Source organism: Felis catus, chromosome A2 (assembly GCF_018350175.1).
Source record: "Felis catus isolate Fca126 chromosome A2, F.catus_Fca126_mat1.0, whole genome shotgun sequence".
NCBI lineage: Eukaryota > Metazoa > Chordata > Mammalia > Carnivora > Felidae > Felis > Felis catus.
Window position 1 is genome coordinate 470,580 of NC_058369.1, and position 24,742 is coordinate 495,321.

General features: G+C 63.5%; 3 protein-coding genes and 1 non-coding gene across 16 annotated transcripts; 3 read left to right on the top strand and 1 right to left on the bottom strand.

The window, feature by feature from the left end:
• The first annotated feature begins 29 nt into the window (after window positions 1-29).
• Window positions 30-7,972, top strand: GRIN3B (glutamate ionotropic receptor NMDA type subunit 3B). 4 transcript variants are annotated; one of them, XM_023242691.2, is made up of 10 exons: window positions 30-474; window positions 2,016-2,608; window positions 2,962-3,994; window positions 5,725-5,870; window positions 6,292-6,407; window positions 6,514-6,665; window positions 6,879-7,043; window positions 7,135-7,193; window positions 7,379-7,419; window positions 7,585-7,972. In XM_023242691.2, exons 1-10 carry the CDS (start codon window positions 43-45, stop codon window positions 7,878-7,880), a joined length of 3,033 nt encoding a protein of 1,010 aa, XP_023098459.1. In that variant the 5' UTR covers window positions 30-42; the 3' UTR covers window positions 7,881-7,972. The 4 variants fall into 4 exon arrangements, with proteins under 4 accessions (XP_023098459.1, XP_044898454.1, XP_044898456.1 ...); XM_045042519.1 differs by having other exon boundaries at window positions 7,379-7,972; XM_045042521.1 differs by having other exon boundaries at window positions 5,725-5,810; window positions 7,379-7,972.
• TMEM259 (transmembrane protein 259) lies at window positions 7,905-16,032 on the bottom strand. 10 transcript variants are annotated; one of them, XM_023242722.2, is made up of 11 exons: window positions 15,665-16,032; window positions 11,905-12,180; window positions 11,115-11,214; window positions 10,555-10,665; window positions 10,236-10,358; window positions 10,044-10,144; window positions 9,882-9,897; window positions 9,665-9,745; window positions 9,418-9,574; window positions 9,249-9,348; window positions 7,905-9,147 (listed from the first exon to the last, which is right to left on the bottom strand). In XM_023242722.2, the coding sequence occupies exons 1-11, from the start codon at window positions 15,884-15,886 to the stop codon at window positions 8,602-8,604; spliced, it is 1,833 nt and encodes a 610-aa protein (XP_023098490.1). In that variant the 5' UTR covers window positions 15,887-16,032; the 3' UTR covers window positions 7,905-8,601. The 10 variants fall into 10 exon arrangements, with proteins under 10 accessions (XP_023098490.1, XP_023098484.1, XP_044898498.1 ...); XM_023242716.2 differs by having other exon boundaries at window positions 9,665-9,748; XM_045042563.1 differs by having other exon boundaries at window positions 9,418-9,550; window positions 15,665-16,031.
• A 383-nt stretch (window positions 16,033-16,415) lies between these two features.
• LOC111559689 lies at window positions 16,416-16,522 on the top strand. Its single transcript, XR_002740797.2, has one exon. It is a non-coding gene; the product is annotated as a U6 spliceosomal RNA (small nuclear RNA).
• An 857-nt stretch (window positions 16,523-17,379) lies between these two features.
• On the top strand, window positions 17,380-23,690 carry LOC111557541 (mucin-2). The gene is made up of 3 exons (XM_045042572.1): window positions 17,380-18,114; window positions 18,477-19,452; window positions 23,401-23,690. The coding sequence occupies exons 2-3, from the start codon at window positions 18,612-18,614 to the stop codon at window positions 23,505-23,507; spliced, it is 948 nt and encodes a 315-aa protein (XP_044898507.1). The 5' UTR covers window positions 17,380-18,114; window positions 18,477-18,611; the 3' UTR covers window positions 23,508-23,690.
• The last annotated feature ends 1,052 nt before the right edge of the window (window positions 23,691-24,742 follow it).

Here is a 24,742-nt window from a genome sequence, read left to right on the forward strand (position 1 = left end):
GCCCCGGCGGCTCCGCCCCGCGGCGCGGCCGGCAACTTTGGGATGGAGTTTGTGCGGACGCTGTGGCTCGGCCTGGCGCTGGCGCTGGGGCCGGGGCCGGGGCCCGCGGGGGGCCACCCGCAGCCGTGCGGCGTCCTGGAGCGCCTGGGGGGCTCGGTGCGCCTGGGCGCCCTCCTGCCCCGCGCGCCCGCCGCCCGCGCCCGCGTCCGCGCCGCCCTGGCCCGGGCCGCCCTGGCGCCGCGGCTGCCGCACAACCTGAGCCTGGAGCTGGTGGCCGCCGCGCCCCCTGCCCGCGACCCCGCCTCACTGGCCCGCGGCCTGTGCCAGGCGCTGGCGGCGCCGGGCGTGCGGGCCGTGCTCGCATTCCCGGGGGCGCGGCCCGAGCTGCGGCAGCTGCACTTCCTGGCGGCCGCCGCCGAGACCCCCGTGCTCAGCGTGCTGCGGCGGGAGGCGCGCGCGCCCCTCGGAGACCCGGTACGCGGGGACGCCCGGGGGCCGGACGAGGGAGGCCCCGGGACGCCCTGGGGGGCGGGGGCCGGGGGTCCGACGCCAGAGGCGCCGGGGGGCGCTGGCACAGGAGCCCCCGGGGCTCGCGGGACGTGGACTCCTGACCCCGGATGCCTCCCAGGGCGCGGGGACCCAGAAACGGCGGCCGACCCGGTGCGATGCTTCTGGACCCAGGATGGCCAAACCCACACGAGGCCCCCCTCGAGGGGGGCGGTGGAGGGCGGTGGGGCGCGGCGGGGCCGCAACTCCTGCGCAGACCCCCTTCCTGGGCTTTGGTGATGGGGGTCTCCACACCGTGGCTGCTGCCCTTGTGGGCCCCAGAAGCCCTCCCCGGTCGGAGGGCGCCCCCCAGCCCCACCGAGCTGGGCCCCGGGCTGGGAGGGGAAGCAGGTCTTTCTGCCCGTTTCTGGGGTGCAGTTCCGGGGTCTGCTGGTCTCCCCAGTCTCCTCCCCGCGACGGGCCACCCTCCCTGTCAGTCAGACCCCTCCCTCCGCATCGCTGGAGTTTATTCTCTCCTTGATTCCGCCTCTGGGCCTGGATCTGGGCCCGAAGAAGCAGAAGGCGGGATACGGATGAGGGGTGACTGAGAGGGCTCTGGGGACCCCCGTGGTGCCTCTGGGAAAGGCCCCCTTACAAGGACAGCAGGGAGGGGCCCAACCTAGAGATATGGGGACTGGTAGGGGCCTCCCGCCTTCCGAACGCAGCTTGAAGCCCCTCCAGGCCGTCCTTCTCCTCAGGGAGGGGAGACCTCGACTGTAGAGGAAGCCTGGGGTCTCCTTAACCCAGCTGTCCCTGCCTCCAGGCGGGCCCCCTGCGCCGACCTTGTGGGAAAGATACAGAACTCAAAGCCAGGCCTGTGGCGCCCTCTGCTGCCGCCTCCAGGCCCGGAGCCCCTGCTATTTACATCAGTCTTTTGGGAGGACTCGCTTGGACCCCCCGGGACTGAACAGCAGCCTCAGCCCTGGGCATCCTGTCCTCACCGGGGCAACACCCTGCTCGCCTTAGGCGCCTGGCATTGCCCTCTCTCTCATCCTTCACAGGCTAAGAGCAAGTCCCGGAGAACTTTCTGGGTGCCACAGGGCATAGAGGAGTCCCTCAGTCCCTGGCTCGCCAGGGAAGTCTGAATAGGGGATGGGTGATGGACCTGGGTTTTGAAGGATGTGTAGGAGTTGGGTGCTGGAGAGAGAGAGAGAGAGAGAGAGAGAGAGAGAGAGAGAGAAGGAGGAGAGGTGTTCCAGCTGGGAAATGGGAAAAGCCCCAAAGTGGGGTGCGACCAGGGTGGCCAGAGCCAAGCGAGTAGGCCCTGAGTGTCAGGCCAAGGAGGCTGGGCTTTGTGCCGATGGTGGTGGGGAGACAGAGAGGGTTTAGAGCAGGGGCGGGTTGGCGGAGGCAGGCATGCCGCCCGGTCTTAAAGAGGACGTCTGTTTATCGAGCACCTACTCGTGGGGGTGGGGAGGGTGCGGTGGGTCACAGGTCGCCAGCCCTAACTGTGCCCACCCCCTTTCCAGAATCCGTTCCACCTGCAGCTGGACTGGGCCAGCCCCCTGGAGACGCTGCTCGACGTGCTGGTGTCTGTGCTGCAGGCCCATGCCTGGGAGGACGTCGGCCTGGTGCTCTGCCGCGTGCGGGACCCTGCTGGGCTGGTGGCCCTCTGGACCGCCCGGGCCGGCGGGGCCCCAAAGCTCGTGCTGGACCTGGGTCGGCCGGAGCCGGGTGCCGCGGGGCTGCAGGCACGCCTGGCCCCCCTGGGGGCCCCGACGGGGGGCCCGGCCCCAGTGCCCGTGGCTGCACTCCTTGGCTGTGACGCGGCCCGCGCCCTCCGGGTGCTGCGGGCCGCGCCCCCGGGGCCCCGCTGGCTGCTGGGCACACCACTGTCCCCTGAGGTACTGCCCACGGACGGCCTGCCCCTCGGGCTGCTGGCGCTGGGCGAGGTGGCTCGGCCCCCCCTGGAGGCCGCCATTCATGACGCCGTGGAGCTGGTGGCTCGCGCCCTGGGAAGCGCGGCCCGTGCGGAACCGGAGCGCGCCCTCCCCCCCGCCACGGTCAACTGCCACGACCCACGCCCGGCCGGGTCCCTGTCCTCGGGCCGCTTGCTGGCACGGTGAGTGAGGGGTGTGCGGGTCCCGTCTGTGAGTCGGGAAAGGCACCACTGTTGGGTCCGTGCTGTATACCGGGCATCGTATCCTCCCGAGAAAGCGGGTTTTGACCCTAAGGTGGAAGCAGGGCAGGGGAAGGGGCAGGCGGGGGCTTAGGGCGCTCTGGGGGCAGCGTGCAGGGCAGGGGAAGTGAACCAGCCAGGCGGCCTCGCCGGGCATGAGAACCGGGAAGTCGTCGCTTTCGGGCCGGGGGCACCGTCACCGCCCCCGTGGCGCGGGTGCCACGCTGGCAAGGGGCAAGGGGTGCGGCCCCGCTGCCTGACGGTGCCCCCTCCCCCCCCCCCCCCCCCCCGGCCAGGTTCCTGGCCAACACGTCCTTCCAGGGCCGCACGGGGCCAGTGTGGGTGACCGGCTCCTCCCAGGTGCACGTGTCGCGGCACTTCCGAGTGTGGAGCCTGCGCCAGGACCCGCGGGGCGCCCCGGCCTGGGCCACGGTGGGCAGCTGGCGGGCCGGGCGGCTGGAGTCGGAGCCGGGCGGCGCGGCCGCGCGGCCCCCGCCGGCGCCGGGAGCCGGAGGCCGGCCCAAGCTGCGCGTGGTGACGCTGGTGGAGCACCCGTTCGTGTTCGCCCGCGAGCCGGACGAGGACGGCCAGTGCCCCGCGGGGCGGCTGTGTCTGGCCCCCGGCACCAACGACTCGGCCGCGCTGGACGCGCTGTTCGCCGCCCTGGCCAACGGCTCGGCGCCGCGGGCGCTGCGCAAGTGCTGCTACGGCTACTGCATCGACCTGCTGGAGCGCCTGGCGGAGGACGCGCCCTTCGACTTCGAGCTGTACATCGTGGGCGACGGCAAGTACGGCGCCCTGCGGGACGGCCGCTGGACCGGACTGGTGGGCGACCTGCTGGCCGGCAGGGCCCACATGGCCGTCACCAGCTTCAGCATCAACTCGGCGCGCTCCCAGGTGCTGGACTTCAGCAGCCCCTTCTTCTCCACCAGCCTGGGCATCATGGTGCGCGCCCGGGACACGGCCTCGCCCATCGGCGCCTTCACGTGGCCGCTGCACTGGTCCATGTGGCTGGGCGTCTTCGCGGCCCTGCACCTCACCGCGCTCTTCCTCACGCTGTACGAGTGGCGCAGCCCCTACGGCCTCACGCCCCGCGGCCGCAACCGGGCCACCGTGTTCTCCTACTCCTCGGCGCTCAACCTCTGCTACGCCATCCTGTTCGGACGCACGGTCTCCAGCAAGACGCCCAAGTGCCCCACCGGCCGCTTCCTCATGAACCTGTGGGCCATCTTCTGCCTGCTCGTGCTGTCCAGCTACACGGCCAACCTGGCCGCCGTCATGGTCGGGGACAAGACTTTCGAGGAGCTGTCGGGGATCCACGACCCCAAGGTGGGCAGCCGTGGGGCCGGGGGGTCTCCCACTCCCCCGGTTCCCGCCCCAAGACCCGGCCGCCGGCAGCCACCTGCCCCTGAAAGCATGTATCGAGCGCTCGGTGTGTGCGCCGGGCGCGGGGGACCCGGCCGGGACCAAACAGGCGAAGGTCTCCGTGCCCCAGGGAGAGGTGTCGCGGTCAAGAGAAGCATGCCGGATTGGTGTGTGAGATGGCTGTAAAGTGTCAGGAAGGAAAATGAGGCAGAGTGGGAACACAGGGAGTCCCGGGAGGGGCGTTTTCTGAAACGGGGGTGAGGAAATGACTCTGGGAGGGGGTGACATTCGAGAGACTTTTATGTAGAGATCAGGGAGGAATGATGGGAGAGAAGGCAGAGCAAAGGCCCCGGGGCAGGTCCTGCAGGGTGTCTAAAGCGGTTCTTTCTGAGACAGAACTTTCTGTCGGAGCCCTGGCGGCTTGCGGGCAGAGCAGAGGTGTGCCCCAGTCTACATATTTCTCTTTTTTTAATGAAATAGTTTATTCCTGAACAGGGAGCAGTGAGCACCATGGATGAACCCACTGTCCAGCTCCTAAGTCAACTCCCCGCCACCCAGGCCAGTCCCAGCCACTGGACTGTCATTTCACCAGTTTTCTGGAAGCTTTCACACACCTCAGGGTCCCCTTTTCCCAGTTGTCTTTTCTCCCCCCATGGCTTGTTTGAATCTGGTCCTAAACACACAGGCACCGTGGGTGCATTTCCTCTCCACTTATTTCTTGTCCAAAAATGTGTTTGCTGGAGAAATTGTTTTTGTCCCGTAGCAGCTCCCACTGTTCGGATCCGGCTGTGTCCTGAGGGGTGCTACACCCTAAGCCCCGTATCTTTGGAAATTGGTACGACAGCCTGGGCCCAGTGCTGTGTGATGTGCTAGCCACTCACACGCGGCCACTTTCAACATTTAATTAACTGTAAGTGCCCAACAGCCACTGAGAACAGCACAGGTACAGGGTCTCCTCGTCGGAAGGTTCCAGACAGGACTGCTCTAGACGCTCCACAGGACAAGGGTCCGGCTTTCCCGGAGGGCTGTGGCCACATCAGGACGCGTGGGTCAGTGTCACCACTCACTCATCCCTTAGGAGTTTGCAGACTGTGGGCGGCGCTGGGGAGCCAGGACAGGGAGGAGCGGCCAGCAGGGCTGCGGGGTTCCGGGTGGTTCTGACAGTGGAGCCACAGGATTTGCAGACCCACGTGGTGTGGAGACCAGAGAAACAGGGTGAGAAGAGGCAGTACAGGGCCGACTGGGGCAGGAAGGGCCGGGAGGACAGGTGTGGGGGGCCTGATCCCAAGGGATTCCCGCGGGCCCCCAGGGCGGCCACGGAGGAGGTGGTGAGAAGAGGAGGAGGAGGAGGAGGTCTGGGGTTCGAGCTCGGGCTCGGGGCCAGGTCTGCGTGGAGATGGACAGTGGGCACTGAGGAGAGCGGCCCTCACCCTGGCGATCCTGCCCCCCAGGGACAGAGAGAGGGCCATGTCGCAGAACATCACGACTGGGGAGCTCCTGGCACCGAGTGGGTGGGGCAGGGGTGCTGCTGACCCCCTCTCGGCGCCCAGAGGGGCCCCAGTCGGGCCGGCGGCGGCGGCGGCGGCGGGAGGAGCTGGGCGAGAGCCCTGGGGACCCCGGGCAGCCCCAGCACGGTGCACGGAGCAGGGCGCGCGGGGCAGCCGGAGGCCCGGGCTGACGAGCTGCCCCCGCAGCTGCACCACCCGTCCCAGGGCTTCCGCGTGGGCACCGTGTGGGAGAGCAGCGCCGAGGCCTACATCAAAAAGAGCTTCCCCGACATGTACGCGCACATGCGGCGCCACAGCGCGCCCACCACGCCCCACGGCGTCTCCATGCTCACGTGAGGCCGCGGGGGGGCGGGCCCGACCCTGCAGGGGCGGGGCATGCGGGGGTTGGGTCGAGCCGAGGGGGCGGGACCTGACGGGGCGAGGCGGAGCACCGGGGACCGTGAGGGGGGCGGGCGCGAGGCGGGGGCGACGGGGCAGGACGGGGGGGGGGGGGGAGGGCCGGAGCGGGACTCCGGGGTGGGCGGGGCCCGAGGGGCGAGGCGGAGCACCGGGGGCGGGGCCGGCGACTACGGGGACGAACCATCGGGGGGGGGGGGGTGGGGCGGGCGCGAGCCGTGACCCCGGGGTGGGCGGGGCCTACGGGGCGGAGCCTGCGAGGCGGGGGCGACGGAGCAGGACCTGGGAGGGCGGGACCCCGGGGTGGGCGGAGCCCGCGGGGGCGGGGCCTCTCACCCCACTGCCCCCACCCCGCAGGAGCGACCCCCCCAAGCTCAACGCCTTCATCATGGACAAGTCGCTCCTGGACTACGAGGTCTCCATCGACGCCGACTGCAAACTACTGACCGTGGGCAAGCCTTTCGCCATGGAGGGTGAGGGGCCGCGGGGAGCGGTGGCCCCCGGGAGCAGTGGCCCCAGGGATGGCTCCTCTGGGGCTGCGTCCAGCCTGGCCCCAACCCCACCCCTGGCCTCCCCCAGGCTACGGCATCGGACTCCCTCAGAACTCGCCGCTCACTTCCAACCTGTCCGAGTTCATCAGCCGCTACAAGTCCTCCGGCTTCATCGACTTGCTGCACGACAAGTGGTACAAGATGGTGCCTTGTGGGAAGCGCGTCTTCGCCGTTACCGAGGTGCGGCAGGGCCACGGGACACGGGGTGGGGGCAGGCGGGGGCGCACCCTGAGCCTGCACGGCCCCCGCTCCGGTGGTTGCCAAGATGTGTGCGCTCCTACGCATCCTACCAAAGCCCAGCTCCGGTGTCCTCCCCACGAACGGCCAGGGCTCCCCTTCCGGCCTCGCCCGCGGAGGGTTTGTGCCTGTGTCGTCCCCCCTCCCCCCCCCCAGACGCTGCAGGTGGGCATCTACCACTTCTCGGGACTCTTCGTGCTGTTCTGCCTGGGCCTCGGCAGCGCCCTGCTCAGCTCTCTGGGGGAGCACGTCTTCTACCACCTGGTGCTCCCGCGCATGCGAAGAGGCAACAGGCTGCAGTACTGGCTGCACACCAGCCAGGTGAGGGGCGGGTTGCGCCGACGGGCGGGCTGCGCGGGCGGGCGACGGCGGCCTCCCGTGACCCCGACAAAGCGCCTGTCCGGACTTGTAGAGAATCCACCGCGCGCTCAACACAGAGCCTCCGGAAGGTCACGAGGAGCCAGAGCCAAGGTAAGGGGCCCCGAAGGCCACCCCCCGGCCCCCTGCCAGCTCTGACCCCCACCCTCAAGCTGACCGCTCCTCCCCTCGGCCCTCCCCGGAAGGACAAGGAAGCCCCACACCGACGGGGAGGGACCCCGACCCCAGGGGCAGAGCGCCAGGACACTGGCGCAGCCCCATCCACCCCATGTCCCCAGGGCTCCCGAGCAGCAGCAGGACACGCCCACGGCCTCTGCAGGTAAGGGGGGCTGGGCACACGTGCGCCGGGCCGCGGCGAGGGAGCGTCGTGTGCGCTTCCTACTGGAGCCCAGTGTGGCCGCCGCAGCGCCGGACTTGGAGGCCGGGCCCCCGGAAGGCCCCGTCTGGCTCTGCTCCAACGGCCGCCTGTCCTCGGGCGCCCCAGGCCCCGGTGAGCTGGAGCAGCTGGAGCAGCGCATCAGGAGCGCGCAGAAGCGGCTCCACCAGGCCCTGGTGCGGCGCCGAGAGCTCCTGGCCCAGCTCGGGGACGGCCCCGGCGAGCAGCCTCTGCACCTGCCCGAGGCCTGCTCCGAAGCAGCTGAAGCACCTGAAGTCACGGGTGACTCCTCCCTGGGAACGCCCCCCCCACCCCTGCCGGCCTGGACGGGGCGGCCCCCACTCGGGAGCCCGCACGGAAGCCATCCTAGCGCCACGGCAGGAAGCACGGAGGTCCCTCCCTGACCGCACACACAGACGCCGCCAGGCCGCCGTCAACAGTTTATTCTATATACAAACACGATTTTGTACACTGCAATTAAATAGGATGGAATGAGCGCCTTTGTGCATTCCTCACCGAGGGACTCGGTTTGGCCACCAGCCCTGTCCCACTCCCACCCAAGCAGGGCTGGATGCCTGTGCCCGGCCACTGCCTTCCAGGTGGGCGCCTGTGTCCGCGTCCCCGACCCCGAGGTGCCAACTCTGCCCTCCTGGGACCCCAGCCCTGGTACGCACACCCGGGGTCAGGTGCCGTGGAGAAGGCACTGAGCATGATGCAGCACCAGCCAAGCGGGCCGGGACAGCGAGGGTGGCCCCCGCCGACATTCACCTGATCAGAGACTTGCCCAGCTCTGCTCCTGAGGGACAGCTCACTCCACACGTTTCACCAGCCCCTTCCAGAACCTTCCACAGAGCCCCCACCCCACTCTCATCCACCTGCCTCCATCTGCCGGCCGAGGGGGCCCACCACTAACGTAGCAGGGACAGGCCTCCGGCAGGCCCCACCCCGGGGAAGAGACGGCCACCTCTGGGCGAACCCAATGGACCCTGACACCACCCCGAGGCAGGCTGGGCAGTCCCAAGAACCACCGGGACATCCTCCCCGACACCCGAGGGCTCCGGCCAGGTCATGCCCAGTGGGCCTGCATGGCCAGGGATGGGGTGGGGGCGGTCAGCTGCCCAAGGCTCAGGAGCCAACCTCCGGGGGCGGGTCCACTGGGGCTGTGGGTGCAGGGCTGGGCCCACTCACCCCGACGGCTGGGGGCGCCGCGTCACGCGCCAGGGAGTTGCTGGAGGGGGCACTGTCCTGGGGGACTCGGGGGGGCCCCCCACCAGGGCTCAGTGGGCCAGCGGGCCGTCGCTCCAGGAGGGAGGCACTCAAGCCAGACAAGAAGGAGGCGTCTGTGATCATGGCGGCCGTCTCCGCCATCCAGCCCAGGTCACCGCTGGCCGCCGCCGCCACCGAGGCCGCCGCAGCCACCAGGGAGCTGGGCGCCTCAGCCACGGGCCCGGGACCCCCACTGGCACCTGGCGAGCCGGGGCCCAGGGCAGGGGCCTGGCCAGCAGGGTCAGGCGCGGTGGCCGGGGCACCTCCGTTGTTGTTGAGGTCGTCCGGAAGGGCCGTGGGGGCGCCGGGGCCCAGGGGCGGGGTCTGCAGCAGCATTTCCTGGATGCGAATCTGCTGCAGGATGGCGGGCAGCTCGTAGTGGTGGAAGAAGTAAATCATGGAATGCTGGAGGGCGGAGGGCGGAGGGCGGGCTTGGAGTCAGGCGGGCCCCCCGCGGGCCCCGGGCCCCACGGCGGGCGGGCGGCGCCTGGGACGCGAGTCCTCACCTGGATGAAGAGCCAGGACGTGACCAGGGCCAGGCTGCTGTACTGGCCGTTGAAGCGGTAGTGGTAGGCGTAGAAGGCGAAGTGGTACAGGTAGAAGAACCTGGAGGGAGGAGAGTGAGGCGCCGCCCGCCGAGCCCACCCCGGACCCCCACGGACCCTCCGTGCTCACCGCAGCCAGTGTCTCTTGCTGGTGTTGGTGTGGCAGCAGATGGCGTCGTACTGGTCGGCCAGCCAGACGATGAGGATGATGTAGAAGGCCGTGGTGGTGTCGTTGAAGAACTCGGACATGATGGCTTCCATCCCTGCGGGAAGGCCCGGCGGCTGGGCTGGGGGGGGGCGGGGCGCTGGGGGCGGGGCGCCCCGGGAGCGGGGGGCGGGGCGGGGCCGGGGCGGGGCCGGGAGGGCGGGGTCCTCACCTACGAGGGCCAGGATGACGGTCAGCAAGGGCGCGGCGGGGAAGGCGATGGCCATATTCATCTCCAACATCTGCAGCAAGTCCACTGCGGGCAGAGAGCGGCGGGCGGGCAGACCGGGTGAGGTGCCCGGGGGGCGGGGGGAGGTGGGCAGGGGGCCGCGGGGGGCCTGGGGCTGAGCCCACCCCTCCCGCCCGCCTGGCCCAGCAGGGAGACTCACCAATGAAGACAAAAATCTGGTGGTGGGAGTATCGGAGCAGCATGGAGACGCTGAGGGTCTGCGGGCGAGGGCCGCGAGATGCCTCAGGGGGGGGGCGGCCACACGCCCACCCCGCCCCCCCTCCCCCCCCCCCCCCCGCCCGCCGCCCCCCGAGGCACTCACGAAGATGACCATGATGACGAAGGCGGCCAGGTAGGACGTGCGAGCCATCCACATGCTCACGAAACGGTAGTGCTCCCCGGACACCACGTTCCGCAGGAAGCCTGCGTGGGGGGGGGGGCGGGGGGCGGAGCCGTGAGCGCCCTCCCGGCCACCGCCCCGCACCCAGCCCCCACCTGCTGCCGCCCGCCGCACCCTTGTTCTCCTCGTTCTCGGCCAGGCCTTTGACGCTGGACATGAGGATGTCGTCGTAGCCCAGGAACTCGGCCAACAGCAGGCGGCTGAAGCGGTCCCCGAAGCACTGGTCTCGCGAGGGGTCTGGGGGGCGGGCACAGGACGGGACGCGCGTCTGGCCAGGGCCCCGCCCCAGGCAGCACCGTGACCCTCCCGCCCCAGGATGCCTTGGAGGAAGGAGACTTCTTGTAGCCAGAGGGTGGAGACAGCCCCCCAACCCGGGTCCCAAGGGCTTCAGGCTGCCCCAAATCCCCTCTGCCTCACCCTGGGGGACACTCACCCAGAGTGACCACCATGACAGGGATGCTGAGTCGCTGTCGTGTGGCCTGGGACAGCCGGAGGAAGCCGTACTCCAGCGAGTACTCCACCACATATTCATCCTGTGGCCATGCTGCCGGGGCAAGCTCAGTGAGTCCCGGGGCCACCCCTGGAGGGCTGGGGGGGGGGGGGGGAAGGGGGAGGGGCAGGCCAGGCTCGAGGGAGGGGGTCGCTGGGTAGAGCTGCTTTGCACCACACCCCCCACGGGGCCTTCCGGGCCCCCAGAGAAGGAGTCCCACACGCTGCCGACAGATGGAGAAACTGAGGCACAGAGTGGCCATTCTCCAGTACCGATCTGGCTGCTCAGACCCCCAGCCCCTCTGGGCAGGGGTGCAGCCCTAGACAGTGACCCGCTGTCATGAGGCGCCAAGCACACCTCGGCAGCCCACGCGGGGTGTACTTTTTTTAAGGTTTTATTTCTTAAGTCATCTCTACACCCAACGTGGGGCCGGAACTCACAACCCTGAGATCGAGAGTGATGCGCTCTCTGGACTGAGCCGGCCGGGCGCCCCGGGTATGTACCTTTAGAGGGCGTCTCTGGGAAGGGGGACTCCTGGCTGTCATTCAGGGCCTCGGCACCACCCGGCGGCTTCAACACTTTGGGCTCAATGTCCAACTCGAACTGTGGAGCGCCAAGACAGGGGTCAGCGGCCCGGCCCAGAGGCCCCTTTCCCCTGCTGACTGAAAGACGCAGACTCCATCCCGGCTGCCGTGACCGCCAGCCTCTGCCCTGTAACCCACCAAAGACCCCCAACACCGAGCTCCCTCCGAGCGGCCACCTCCGGGTGAGGGTCTGCACTCTGAAGCCGGGGACAGGGGCAGGATCAGCGGGATGGGGCCGCCTGGCAAGGTAGGCACCCATGCCCCACGGGCGCCAGCCCCTCAACTGTGGGACTCTGGCCTCGAACTTGCTTGAGCGCGTCCTTCCTTCCAGGCTGTGGGCCCCACACACCCACCCGACCCCCGCGGGTGCCGGGGGCCCCTGCACGTCTCCAGTGACGGCGCTCACCACCCCACAGATGGCCACTCCACCTGGGACAGCCGGGACCGGCTTTGAGCACTGGGCCCAGCGTTTCCAGGGGGCTCCTTGTCAGCTGTGTCTGCCCTCGGTGCCCCCAGAATCAGACCGATCCTTTCCAAGTAAGGGCTGGGAAATGGCCCAGGGCCCCGAACCTCCCAGCACAGTCCCTGCCCCGAAGGCCGCACCTGCGGGAGGGCGCCAGGTCAAGCGCTGGGCCTGCCACCAGACGAATCACTGGTTCCCGTGCGCTCACCAGGCGCCTCCCGTGCAGGGCCCTCCCGGCCAGCTCACCTTGACGGAGGTGTTCCCAAACATCTCCACGGCCAGCTCCTCCTCCTCCTCCTCCAGCTCCAAGCTGCCCGGCTCCACGGCCAGGCCAGGGAAGCTGCCGCGGCGGCCACCATCACAAAACTGCAGGAAGACGGGTGCGCGGCTCGAGTTGTGCTGGACCTCCACGCGCAAGATGCCCTCCCGAGGCCACTTGTCCCGCACGTGCTCCAGGCAGTTGATGGGCGAGCGGGAGAACACGATGTGGATGTAGGCCAGGACAAAGAGCACGAACAGGGCCTGTGGGAGGGAGGGCGGTCAGTGCGGGAGCCCCCGGCGCTCGGGGGGCCCTCCCGGGCAGGGGCTATGCTGAGCTGGCTCCGGGGGAGGAAGAAGTCCCAGGGACGTGGGCAAGTCCCGTGACGGCCCAGGGAAGCAGGGATGCCCTCTCAGACACTGCAGGACCCTCACCCGGGGACAGAGCACACTGGGCCTGGGCCCACCTGACAGAGGACCCCGCAGAGCACATGGTGACACCGGTGACCGCCCCCGCCTGGAGGCCCGCAGGGCAGCCCCGCGCTCCGCCTTGTCCTCAGGGCACCCCTGACCTCACCGGCCGCACCCTCTGCACCGCTCCTGGACTGGCAGGGCCAGCTTGTGGGGACGGTGCAGCCTCTCCCAGGGCGATCTTGCCCGCGGAGAACACTGGGCAGCGTCTGGGACTGGCTAAGGTGGGGCACTCCTGGCATGGCCGGGTGGGGGAAGGGGGCTGCTCTACCCCCACAGCACCCAGAATGGCCCCCACCACAGAAAACGACCTGCCCCTTGTCGCCAGGGTGAGAGGGGACTCTGCCCCACGGCACCTCACCAGCAGCGCCTTTTACCCAGCTTGGAGGAGCGTCAAGAGGGCCGCCCCCCTCCCTGAGAGCCCATCTCACTGTCTGACGGCCGAGTTTCTCAGGGGCCTTTGGCCACGGGTCACCCCCAGACTGGGCACTGCGTCTGGGGCTTCACTCCCGTGTATCACCCACTGCCCCCTCCCCCAGGGAAAGGGTCCAGCTGGCCCGATGGGACGCCCAGCGCTGTTCTGGAAAAAGAGGCCGCCCAGGAGCCGGCGAGCCCAGGGTCTGCTCGGCCAAAGACAAGGTGTTTCCTCGGAGGAGCCGGTGCACACTTTACACGCCCGCTACCCATGGCTACAGGGCCACCGGCAAGGACACCAGGACCTCGTCCCTCCCACGCTCTCCACGAGCCCTGCACATGCTGCCAGTGCCAGCCACGGACCGCCTGACCGCCCCGCCGGAGCCAGCCCTGCGGACGGGCAGAGGGGCACAGACTCCCATCCCCGCCGGGCCACGGGGGCCGTGACCTGAGGGGGCGCAGAGCCAGGGGATGGGAGGAGCCCAGCGTCCGAGCGTGCTGCTGCGACCCCGGGCCCAGGTACGTGTGAAGCCGGGAGCCCGCCCAGACTCCTCAGACTCCTCAGACGTGTTATCTGCGCCACCCCTGTTGGGCCAACGCGGACCATGCCTCCTTGGCCTGCAGTGCCCCCGGGAGACGGTGATGCGGGCGGCGTTGACACGGATGCAGAGCCCCCGTGTCCAGGTCACCGCAGACAGGTGTGGAAGCTACGAGCGGAGCCGGGGCCTCTGCCGGGGGCAGCAGGCCTGAGTCTGCCTAACGTCACACAGACCCTGCTGGGCCACCGCTGCACCCCATGCCCTGGTCTCCCCCTCCCTCCTGCTCCGCCCTCTTCGTTGCTGGGTCCCCGAACCAGGCAGGAGGCGGCACAGAGGTGTGCTCAGGGACTGCCATTCACAGCAAGGACCCTGGCGGCACTCCACACTATCGCACGTCACAACGACCCCGGAGGTCACCTCCGTTTTTCCGAGGGAAAGACCGGCAGAAACACCGAATGCCAGAGCCCTGCTTACCCTGCCAGCATCGCTCAGTGGCTGCACGGTCAGGCTGCCCCAGGTTCAGAGACAGGCTGGGGCACCTAGTGCCGACCGCTCCAGGACTCGGACGTCCCAGTCTGGCCTCGATGCCAGGGAAACCAGCAGAGGTGGAAGCCAAGGCTGCCGGAACGCGGGCCCGGCCACCGCCTCTCATCCCCCAAAGGCTGGCCCGGTGGGGAATCAGGTGGTCTGGGCTGGCTCCTGGCTGTGAGCCACAGAAAGACGCAGCTCTGAGGAAGTCACCAAGGGACCTCCGTATCTGCAGCCAGAGTGCCGGAAGCTGGGCAGGCAGGAAGTAAAGGCACGGAGCTTTCTGGAACTTGCAGCAGCTGCACAAACCAGCCAGTCCCAGCCCTCACTGAGCAGATGAGGGAAACAAAAGGAACCAGGGGTCGGGCAGATTCGAGAGGTCCGTGGGGCCTCCAGGCTTTGGCCCAGAGATCGCTCGGCCCAGCAGCACGACCCAGAGAGGAGAACTCAGGAGTCAGAACCCCCCGGGACACCTGACCACCTACTCCAGGGACACCTGGTATGCCGGGCTGTCCTGCTCCCATGTCAGGAAGTGGCGGGACAGAACTGACGCGACCAGGACCTGCTCCGGGAAGGCTGAGCTCCGACTGACCACCTGGGGCAAGCAGCACTTCCTCCCCGCAGGGAAATCACACCCACACACACTCAGGAGCCCAATAAAGGAACCCCGATTCAGGAATCCTCCACAGGGGACCCGTGATGTTCTGGGGGGGCTCTGGGGAGAGAGGAGGAGGAAGACCGCCTCCTCGTGCCATCAGACACTCCCAAAGACAAGGGACAGGGGGACTCTGGTGGGGGGGGGGGACTCCCCGGAGACACTGGCAGGCCAGAACCAGCACCCGGGTCTGTTGGGCAGCTATGACTGCACTCCTCCCACCAAACCCCAAAGTGCTGTCAGCTCCTGACCCACCTGGTCTGGTCTGCACCCCAAGAGCCTCGAATGCTAGCACCAGCCCCCTCTCTGCAGACAAGGAGCCCGGAGCTCACTTGGGGATGCTACACACCCCGCCCCAGTGGGCAGCATGCTGTTGGGAAACGAAATGGCCATCTGCCCAACCGGGACCACCACGCTGCGCAGGAACCCGGAACCTTCTCTGAAGGGCTGCCAGCTGTCATCGGAGATCCTGTCGTAGAAGGACCTAGGCCAGTGCCGGTCCCCACTGAGCTGTGCCCATGGCTGAAACCTCTGTGCCACCCGAGGGAGGATGGCAAGGGGGTTTGCGCATGGCCCCTTGCTAAGTCATAACTTTGCCACTAACCCCGGCGACATGTCCTGGGCTAGGTCACATTCCCCGGAGAGGCTCAGAAGGAGATGGAAATGGGGTGTGGCTTCCAGTGCAGGAAGATGGGCATGGGCTGTGTCCTGTCCTGGGAGAGGGAGGCCTGGAACCTCCCGATTTGGGGAAGCCCAAGACTGGGGGTTTGGTCAGGGCCAGGACAGGTCTGGAAGCCTCCTCCAGAGCGGAGGAGGCCAGGCAGCACGGTCAGGGTCACACGGCTGGGCTCCCGGGCTCCTGCCTCCCGAGGTGAGGGTCCTGGGAAAGGGAAGGGCCAGGGGTGGGGGGCAGTCTGGACAGAGCTGGCAGTGAGTTTCCGGAGTCGGGATCAGGGGCCGCTAACCGGGCGAGTGAGACTCCCGGGTAGAAGTCGCACGGGCACGGGGGCTGGGATCGCAAGATTAAGAGGCCCGGAGGAAGGGGGTTCGCCGCCCCGCTGGGGTCGCGGTCAGAGGTCGCAGACCTGGGTGGAGGGTCCGGCCGCTAGGGTCAAGGGTCAGGGGTCGGGACCTCGGTCACCTTGAGCAGCACGAAGAACTCGAAGAGTCGTCGGAAGGCGGGCGGGAAGAGCCGCGAGTAGGTGACAGCCATCTTGAAGAAGAGCGCGTGGAAAAGCCGGTCGCGCACGTTGATGAGAGGGTTGGGGTTGAGGTTGGGGGTGCGAGGCCCGCGCGCGGGGACCGGGCCGCCGCCGCCGTTGGGCCCGGGCCCCGGGGCCCCGGGCGCCGCGTGCTCCGACATGCCGCCCAGCGTCGCGCCCTAACGGCCCGCGGGTCCCCGAGGGCGTCTCCCGGCCGCCATCGGCCGTCCTCACCGCGGCCGCGCTGCTCACCGACGCCCGGCCGCTGCCGCCGCCGCCATCTTCCGCCTCCGCGGCCTGCTGACGCCAGCGAGTCGCCGCGCCGGCAAGAGCGGCTTCCCTGCGCTCGCGGAGAACGCTGGGATGGCGGCGGCCGGCCCACTGCAGCCCCGCCCTCCCTCCTGGTCGCCGGGCCCGGAGCGCCAGGGCGGGGTGGTGTCTGGCCCAGGTGTTTTGCATATTATCCCCCACAAGCCTCAGCGGCTGCGAGGCGGAATTTGGACTATTAAATTCGTCAACATCTGAGGATTTTAGCGTGATAACAGACACTCAAAGCAAGCATGATGGTAGGAGGTATTCATTTGCATGGCGCTCTAGAAAACTTGTTCAATGCAGCTAGCTCAGTTTAGCCTAACTGTAAAATGATTTTGAATTTGGTCTTTAAATAGCTCTGCTGGGGGCCCGGCAGTCGTGCTCGCTTCGGCAGCACATATACTAAAATTGGAACGATACAGAGAAGATTAGCATGGCCCCTGCGCAAGGATGACACGCAAATTCGTGAAGCGTTCCATATTTTGGTACCGAGCCCAGCTCCCCGCGGAGGTGGGCGACCGCTCGGGTTTCCCCCTGATCCTGCGCCGCCCCTCCCCGCTCCCGTCCCCCAGGACGCGCTCAGGCTGAGCTCCGTTCCAGCCCCTGACAGCGGTGCCCCTAACAGCAAATACTATTTCTTCCTTCTGGGAACCGGGTGTCGCGGGGCGGCCACCTCGCGCCGCCCAGACACCTGGCAGGCAGGTGTGCACCACACCCAGGAGATGGACGGACGGGTGGCGTTCTACTCCTCCGTAACCAGGAGACTGAAATCTTTCGCTTCCTGTTTGTGGAGTGCCCTGCACAGGGCCTGGCTAACGGCTCAAGAAATGCACACTCTTGAAATTATCGGGTTCACCCTCAAGTCACCTGTTACTTGCAAAGGAGGGGAAAAAAATTTTTCCCAGCGGAGAGGCAGGCAGATGTCCCTTTGACCTGGAGAGTAAATCCAGCCTGGCTGTGGGGAGGCTCTGTGAGTTTCTCACGTGTCCAGCAGAGGTCCCAGCCCACTGGGCTCCTGAGCAAGTGAAATGTAGCAACTTGTTTTTATTAGTGTAATTTACATTGAAAAGGTCGCGTAGAGTCTAGAGTTTACTGCCGTGTTCTAGAAACTCACCAAAGCCAGTGCAATTTCACCCAGCGTCCACACTGCATGGCTAGCCGCTGGCCAGCCACCAGCATCCCTGGAAAGCCACGGTCATGAAAATAAAAAGAAAAGAGGAAGGAAGGAAGGAAGGAAGGGAGGGAGGGAGGGAGGGAGGGAGGGAGGGAGGGAGAGAGAGAAAGAAAGAAAGAAAGAAAGAAAGAAAGAAAGAAAGAAAGAAAGAAAGAAAGAGAAAGAAGAAATGGCCAAGGAAAGTTCTAGGTCTAAACCTGAAAGACCCCTGCTTAGCTTAATAACACACCCCCACCCTATCTTCAGCTTTGGTAACGCCTCACTTGCAGGGCTTGTACTTCCACACATAAGTAACAAAACCAGTTGGCAAACAGGATATCTGCGGTTAGACATCCGGGCCCCGGGAGAACTGGACCCCGGGAGAACTGGACCCCCACCTTCCCCACCGCAAGACAGGTACAGGTTGCTACATAAATAACCGCTTTCATTTCGCTTCTGTAAAACTGCTTACGCGCCCAACCCTAGCCGGCAAGTCCCCAGCCGCTTCGCAACCCGGGCTCCAAGTTGCATCAGCCGAAGGAAACTTCATTTCCCAAGCATCCCCAGGACACAATTACCCCCACCCCTAACCACCACCAAGAAGAGAGCCTACCACCAGCCTGTATGCAAATGTAACTCAAATGGTATAAAAGACCTGTAACCTCGCTTACCGGGGCTCTCCCGCTTTCTATCACTGGGGATCCCTGGTGCACCAGTAAAGACTCTCTACCGAAATCGGAGTGCCGTGTGGTTCCTCGCGCCAAATCTCGTTCCCTAGGGACGTGGGTCCCAACATTTGGTGCGTTGGCCGGGAAGGGAGAGGCGGCCGGAGAACCCCGGCCCCGTCGGTAGACGACTATTCGGCCCGGGCCACCACTGACGGACTGACCGAGGACGGACCTTTGTACCTTTGTCTGCACACAGGTATTGTGTTCTGTCTCTGTACTCTGAACTCTGAGGCCGGCCGGCCACCTCAGTTGGAGTGTTGAAGGAGGACAGACGTGTCCTGAACCTTCACACCCCGGCCCCGGGGGACGCCTCGGTGGTGCTGGTGAAGGAGAACTGACGAGTTCGTCAGACTCCTCAAATCCGAAGGCAGGCCTCCCCTGCCATCTGAATACCTGGCCGCGCGGCTCCTTGTTTGTTGTCTAGTTTGTGTTGTCTGATCTGTATCGACATTGTAGTTATATTCGTGTGTGAGTGTGCATGCGTGGTCGGGACGACGCAGCCATGGGACAGACGCTGACTACTCCTCTATCATTGACTCTCATTTTTCGGACGTCCAGGCAAGAGCCCACAATCTGTCCGTTGAGGTTCGAAAAGGTCGATGGCGAACTTTTTGTTCGTCGGAGTGGCCCACCCTTCACGTAGGGTGGCCCCGGGACGGGACTTTTGACCTCTCTGTTATATTACAGGTTAAGATGAAGGTAATGGATCCTGGACCACAAGGTCATCCAGATCAAGTGGCCTATATCCTCACCTGGGAGGATCTCATCCGGAATCCTCCGGCATGGGTGAAACCCTTCCTCCCTTCCTGCCCCACATCTCAGTCTACCCTCCTTCCCCTGGAGACTTCAAAAAACCGAGCCTCAACCCAAACTTCAGATCCGCCCAAACCAGTTCTTCCTGACGAGTCCCAAAGGGACCCTCTCCTCCTAGACGCTTTGTCTTCGCCGCCCCACAATCCCCTCTTACAACCTCCACCCTATAATTTACCCCTGGCCCCCGTCTTGTCCCCGGTGGCCCCTACTTCCCCTTCTGCCCCTAGTTCCTCCTCCCCCTCCCCAACTTCCTCCCCCGCCTACACGTCAGCCCCATCCTCTACTCCAGCCCCACCCGATCTAACTCCCCAGACCCCACCTCGGACCCCCCGCCTCCGTCTCCGGCGATCGGACGACCCGAACGGCCCTCCCACTTGGCAATCTTCCCTGTTTCCTCTCCGGACTGTCAACCGGACTGTCCAGTACTGGCCATTTTCTGCATCTGATCTTTACAATTGGAAAACTCATAACCCTTCCTTTTCCCAAGAACCCCAAGCCCTAACCTCACTGATAGAATCTATCCTTCTCACACACCAGCCTACTTGGGACGACTGTCAGCAGCTCTTACAAGTCCTTTTGACTACCGAGGAAAGGCAACGAGTTCTCCTAGAGGCTCGGAAAAATGTGCCGGGGCCCGGAGGTCTTCCAACTCAGCTCCCCAACGAAATAGATGAGGGGTTTCCCCTCACCCGCCCGGACTGGGACTATGAAACGGCTCCAGGTAGGGAGAGTCTCCGAATCTATCGCCAGGCTCTGTTGGCGGGTCTCAAGGGGGCAGGAAAACGGCCCACCAATTTGGCCAAGGTAAGGACCATAATCCAGGGAAAAGAGGAAAGCCCCGCAGCCTTTATGGAACGGCTTCTAGAGGGGTTTCGGATGTATACTCCATTTAACCCCGAGGCTCCAGAACATAAGGCTACCGTGGCCATGTCATTCATAGATCAGGCAGCGTCTGATATAAAAGGAAAACTCCAAAGGCTAGATGGGATTCAAACCTATGGGTTGCAGGAACTAGTTAGGGAGGCAGAAAAGGTATATAACAAAAGGGAGACCCCAGAGGAAAAGGAGGCTAGGCTAGCAAAAGAGCAGGAAGCACGGGAGGAACGGAGAGATCGAAAGAGAGATAAACATCTAACCAAAATCCTGGCAGCTGTAGTGACAGAAAACAGAACAGGAAAGTCAGGGGGAACGAAGAGGCGGCCCAAGGTAGAAAAAGACCAGTGCGCCTATTGCAAAGAACGCGGGCACTGGATCAAAGACTGCCCTAAGCGTCCCAGGGACTCAAAGAAACCTGCCTCTGTGCTCGCCTTAGGCGAAGAGAGCGAATAGGGATGTCAGGGCTCCGGAGCCCCCCCCCCCCCGAGCCCCGGCTAACCCTATCTGTAGGGGGGCATCCCACCACCTTCCTGGTGGACACAGGAGCTCAACACTCGGTCTTAACCAAGGCAAACGGGCCTCTGTCCTCTCGTACCTCTTGGGTCCAAGGAGCGACAGGAAGGAAAATTCACAAATGGACTAACCGCCGTACAGTTGACTTAGGGCAAGGGACGGTGACACACTCCTTTCTGGTAGTACCCGAATGCCCATACCCCCTTCTAGGACGAGACCTCCTAACCAAGCTTGGAGCTCAGATCCACTTCTCCAAAGCGGGGGCCCAAGTGCTAAACCGGGACGGCCAGCCTATCCAAGTTTTAACTGTGTCCTTACAAGACGAACACAGACTCTTTGAAACCCCGGTCACCACTAACCTCCTCGAAGCCTGGCTGCAGGATTTTCCCCAGGCCTGGGCAGAAACGGGAGGGCTCGGTCGAGCCAAATGCCAAGTCCCAATCATAATTGACCTAAAGCCCACGGCAATGCCTGTATCTATCAGACAATATCCCATGAGCAAGGAGGCTCATATGGGCATTCAGCCACACATTACCAGATTTCTAGAGCTTGGGGTCCTGCGACCTTGCCGCTCACCCTGGAATACCCCTCTTTTGCCAGTAAAAAAACCTGGCACCCGGGATTACAGGCCCGTCCAAGATTTAAGAGAAGTCAACAAAAGGACAATGGACATCCACCCTACGGTCCCCAATCCCTATAACTTGCTCAGCACCCTGAGCCCAGACCACACTTGGTACACAGTACTAGACCTAAAAGATGCATTCTTTTGTTTACCCCTGGCCCCCCAGAGCCAGGAACTGTTTGCCTTCGAATGGAGGGACCCTGAAAGAGGAATTTCAGGCCAATTAACCTGGACCCGCTTACCCCAAGGGTTCAAAAACTCCCCCACTCTCTTCGATGAGGCTCTTCACAGGGACCTGACTGACTTCCGGACCCAACACCCAGAAGTAACTCTACTCCAATATGTGGATGACCTTCTTCTGGCCGCCCCCACAAAGGAAGCCTGCATACTAGGTACCAGACATCTGCTCCGGGAATTAGGAGAAAAAGGATACCGGGCATCCGCCAAAAAGGCCCAAATTTGCCAAACCAAGGTAACCTACCTGGGGTACATACTGAGTGAGGGAAAAAGATGGCTCACCCCTGGGCGTATAGAGACTGTGGCTCGTATCCCGCCGCCCCAGAACCCCAGAGAGGTACGTGAATTCCTGGGAACTGCTGGGTTCTGTCGCTTATGGATACCTGGATTCGCTGAGCTAGCCGCCCCCCTCTATGCCCTCACGAAAGAGAGTGCACCCTTCACCTGGCAGGAAAAACATCAGTCGGCCTTTGAGGCCCTAAAAAAGGCCCTCCTCTCCGCCCCGGCTCTCGGGTTACCAGACACCTCCAAGCCCTTTATCCTCTTCCTAGACGAGAGACAAGGAATTGCCAAAGGAGTCCTAACCCAAAAATTAGGGCCCTGGAAGAGGCCAGTAGCATACCTGTCCAAAAAGTTGGACCCTGTGGCAGCCGGGTGGCCCCCATGTCTTCGTATCATGGCAGCCACTGCTATGCTGGTCAAGGACTCTGCCAAATTAACCCTTGGACAGCCACTAACTGTTATCACCCCGCATGCTTTAGAGGCCATAGTGCGGCAGCCACCGGACCGATGGATAACCAACGCACGCCTAACTCACTATCAGGCCCTCCTACTGGACACGGACCGCGTCCAATTTGGCCCTCCGGTTACCTTAAACCCTGCCACGTTGCTACCGGCGCCAGAAGACCAACCGAGCGCACACGATTGCCGGCAGGTACTGGCTGAGACCCATGGGACACGGGAAGACCTTAAAGATCAAGAGCTCCCAGATGCGGATCACTCTTGGTATACGGACGGGAGCAGTTACATCGACTCAGGTACCCGGAGGGCGGGAGCGGCGGTAGTAGATGGCCACCACATCATATGGGCACAACCACTACCTCCTGGTACGTCTGCACAAAAGGCTGAGCTGATAGCGCTCACCAAGGCCCTAGAACTATCCGAAGGGAAAAAGGCCAACATATACACAGATAGCCGATATGCCTTTGCAACGGCTCATACACATGGGAGTATTTATGAAAGAAGGGGCCTACTGACCTCAGAAGGAAAAGAAATTAAAAACAAAGCTGAAATAATTGCATTATTAAAGGCCCTTTTTCTTCCCCAAAAAGTAGCCATAATTCATTGCCCCGGGCATCAGAAAGGACAAGACCCAATTGCAATAGGAAATAGACAGGCGGACCAAGTGGCCAGGCAAGTCGCTGTGGCGGAAACGTTGACCCTGGCCACAAAACCCGAAGAGACCGATCTTACGACCGTCATACATACTTATACCCCAGAAGACCAGGAAGAAGCAAAGGCCATAGGGGCTATACAGAACCAAAACACTAAAGACTGGGAAAAAGAAGGAAAGATAGTCCTTCCCCAAAAAGAAGCCCTGGCAATGATCCAACAAATGCACGCCTGGACACACTTAAGTAGTCAGAAGCTGAAGTTACTGATTGAAAAAACTGACTTCTTAATCCCTAAGGCAAGCACCCTCATAGAACAGGTAACCTCCGCCTGTAAGGTCTGTCAACAGGTAAACGCTGGGGCTACCCGAGTACCCGAAGGGAAACGGACTCGTGGTAACCGCCCAGGAGTCTATTGGGAAATAGACTTTACTGAAGTAAAGCCTCACTATGCGGGATATAAGTACCTACTAGTGTTTGTAGACACCTTTTCAGGATGGGTAGAAGCCTACCCCACCCGACAAGAAACGGCACACATGGTAGCCAAGAAGATTTTAGAAGAAATCTTCCCCCAGATTTGGACTTCCCAAGGTAATTGGGTCAGATAACGGGCCGGCCTTCGTTTCCCAGGTAAGTCAGGGACTCGCCAGGACGTTGGGGATTAATTGGAAATTACATTGTGCCTATAGACCCCAGAGCTCAGGACAGGTAGAAAGAATGAATAGAACAATAAAAGAGACCCTTACTAAATTGACCTTAGAGACTGGCTTAAAAGATTGGAGACGCCTCCTATCTCTGGCTTTGTTAAGAGCCCGAAATACGCCCAACCGTTTCGGGCTCACCCCATATGAAATCCTTTATGGAGGACCCCCCCCCTTTGTCAACCTTGCTCAATTCCTTCTCCCCCTCCGATCCTAAGACTGACTTACAGGCCCGACTAAAAGGGCTGCAAGCGGTGCAGGCCCAAATCTGGACACCCCTGGCCGAACTGTATCGGCCAGGACATCCACAAACTAGCCACCCATTTCAGGTAGGAGACTCCGTGTACGTCCGGCGGCACCGCTCTCAAGGATTGGAGCCTCGTTGGAAGGGACCTTACATCGTCCTGCTGACCACGCCCACCACCATAAAGGTTGACGGGATCGCCACCTGGATTCGTGCATCGCACGCCAAGGCAGCCCCAAGGACCCCTGGACCGGAAACTCCTGAAACCTGGAAGCTCCACCGTTCGGAGGACCCTCTTAAGATAAGACTCTCCCGTGTCTGACTGCTAATCCACCTTGTCCCTGTACAAACCCAAAATGAAACTCCCAACAGGAATGATCTTCCTGTGGGCCCTAACAAGCTTGGGGGCAGGAATTGGGGCTAAAAATGTCGGGAAGGGGAACCCACACCAGGTTTATACCTTGACTTGGCAGGTCTACTCCCAGAGTGGGGAAGTTGTCTGGGAGGTCCAAGGCAACCATGCACTTAATACTTGGTGGCCTCCACTAACCCCTGACTTCTGCCAACTGGCAGCTGGATTAGACACTTGGGATATCCCAACTAAAAGCCCCAAGGACCTGCAGACCCACATGGGAGAAAGAACCCAACAAATGACTGCCCATGGATGCAGTAGTCCCACTGCCAGGTGTAGATTAGCCCAAGCAGAATTCTATGTCTGCCCCCGAGACAATAGAGATAGGGCCACTGCACACCGATGTGGGGGATATGAAGAATATTTCTGCGCGGCATGGGGCTGCGAAACTACTGGCGATGCCTACTGGCAACCAACCTCTTCCTGGGACTTAATTACCATTACAAGAAATTACACCAAACCTGACCCCGATGGACACACTTGCTACTATAAAAAGGGCACTGAAGGGTATCATCATTGGGAAAGTCCCCTGTCCCTACCTCTTAAAATTACCTTTACGGATTCAGGAAAACGGGCTCTCGGATGGCAAACGGGCTATACATGGGGACTCCGATGGTATCTACCAGGAAAAGATAGAGGAGTTATTCTAAAAATAAAATTAAAAATAGATACCATCACTCAACCCGTAGGCCCCAACCTAGTATTGGCCGATCAGAAGGTCCCGGTCCAGCTAGCCATCCCAGTCCAGCCACCAAAGGCCCCAACTCAGACACCGAGGGTCAGCCCTGCTAATTCCACTCTAAGCCCTAATCTAGGATACTCAACTTCCCCCTCTTGACCGGGCACGGGAGACAGACTCCTAAACCTTGTACAAGGGGCATACTTAACTCTCAACCTCACGGCCCCAATCAAACTCAGAGCTGTTGGCTCTGTCTAACTGCTAAACCCCCTTACTATCAGGGAGTTGCTATAATTGGAAATTTTACTAACCACACTAATGCCCCACTGAAATGTA

Coding starts and splice junctions, on each gene's coding strand:
- GRIN3B (XM_045042519.1), top strand. CDS start 43: ATGGAGTTTGTGCGGACGCTGTGGCTCGGCCTGGCGCTGGCGCTGGGG. Junction 475..2,015: donor GCGCGCCCCTCGGAGACCCG/GTACGCGGGGAC, acceptor CCCCCTTTCCAG/AATCCGTTCCACCTGCAGCT. Junction 2,609..2,961: donor TCGGGCCGCTTGCTGGCACG/GTGAGTGAGGGG, acceptor CCCCCCGGCCAG/GTTCCTGGCCAACACGTCCT.
- TMEM259 (XM_023242706.2), bottom strand. CDS start 15,886: ATGTCGGAGCACGCGGCGCCCGGGGCCCCGGGGCCCGGGCCCAACGGC. Junction 9,940..10,043: donor TCGTCATCATGGTCATCTTC/GTGAGTGCCTCG, acceptor CCTCGCCCGCAG/ACCCTCAGCGTCTCCATGCT. Junction 9,575..9,664: donor CGTCATCCTGGCCCTCGTAG/GTGAGGACCCCG, acceptor GCCCCCCCCCAG/CCCAGCCGCCGGGCCTTCCC.
- LOC111557541 (XM_045042572.1), top strand. CDS start 18,612: ATGAAGGTAATGGATCCTGGACCACAAGGTCATCCAGATCAAGTGGCC. Junction 19,453..23,400: donor GGACTATGAAACGGCTCCAG/GTAGGGAGAGTC, acceptor CACCCATTTCAG/GTAGGAGACTCCGTGTACGT.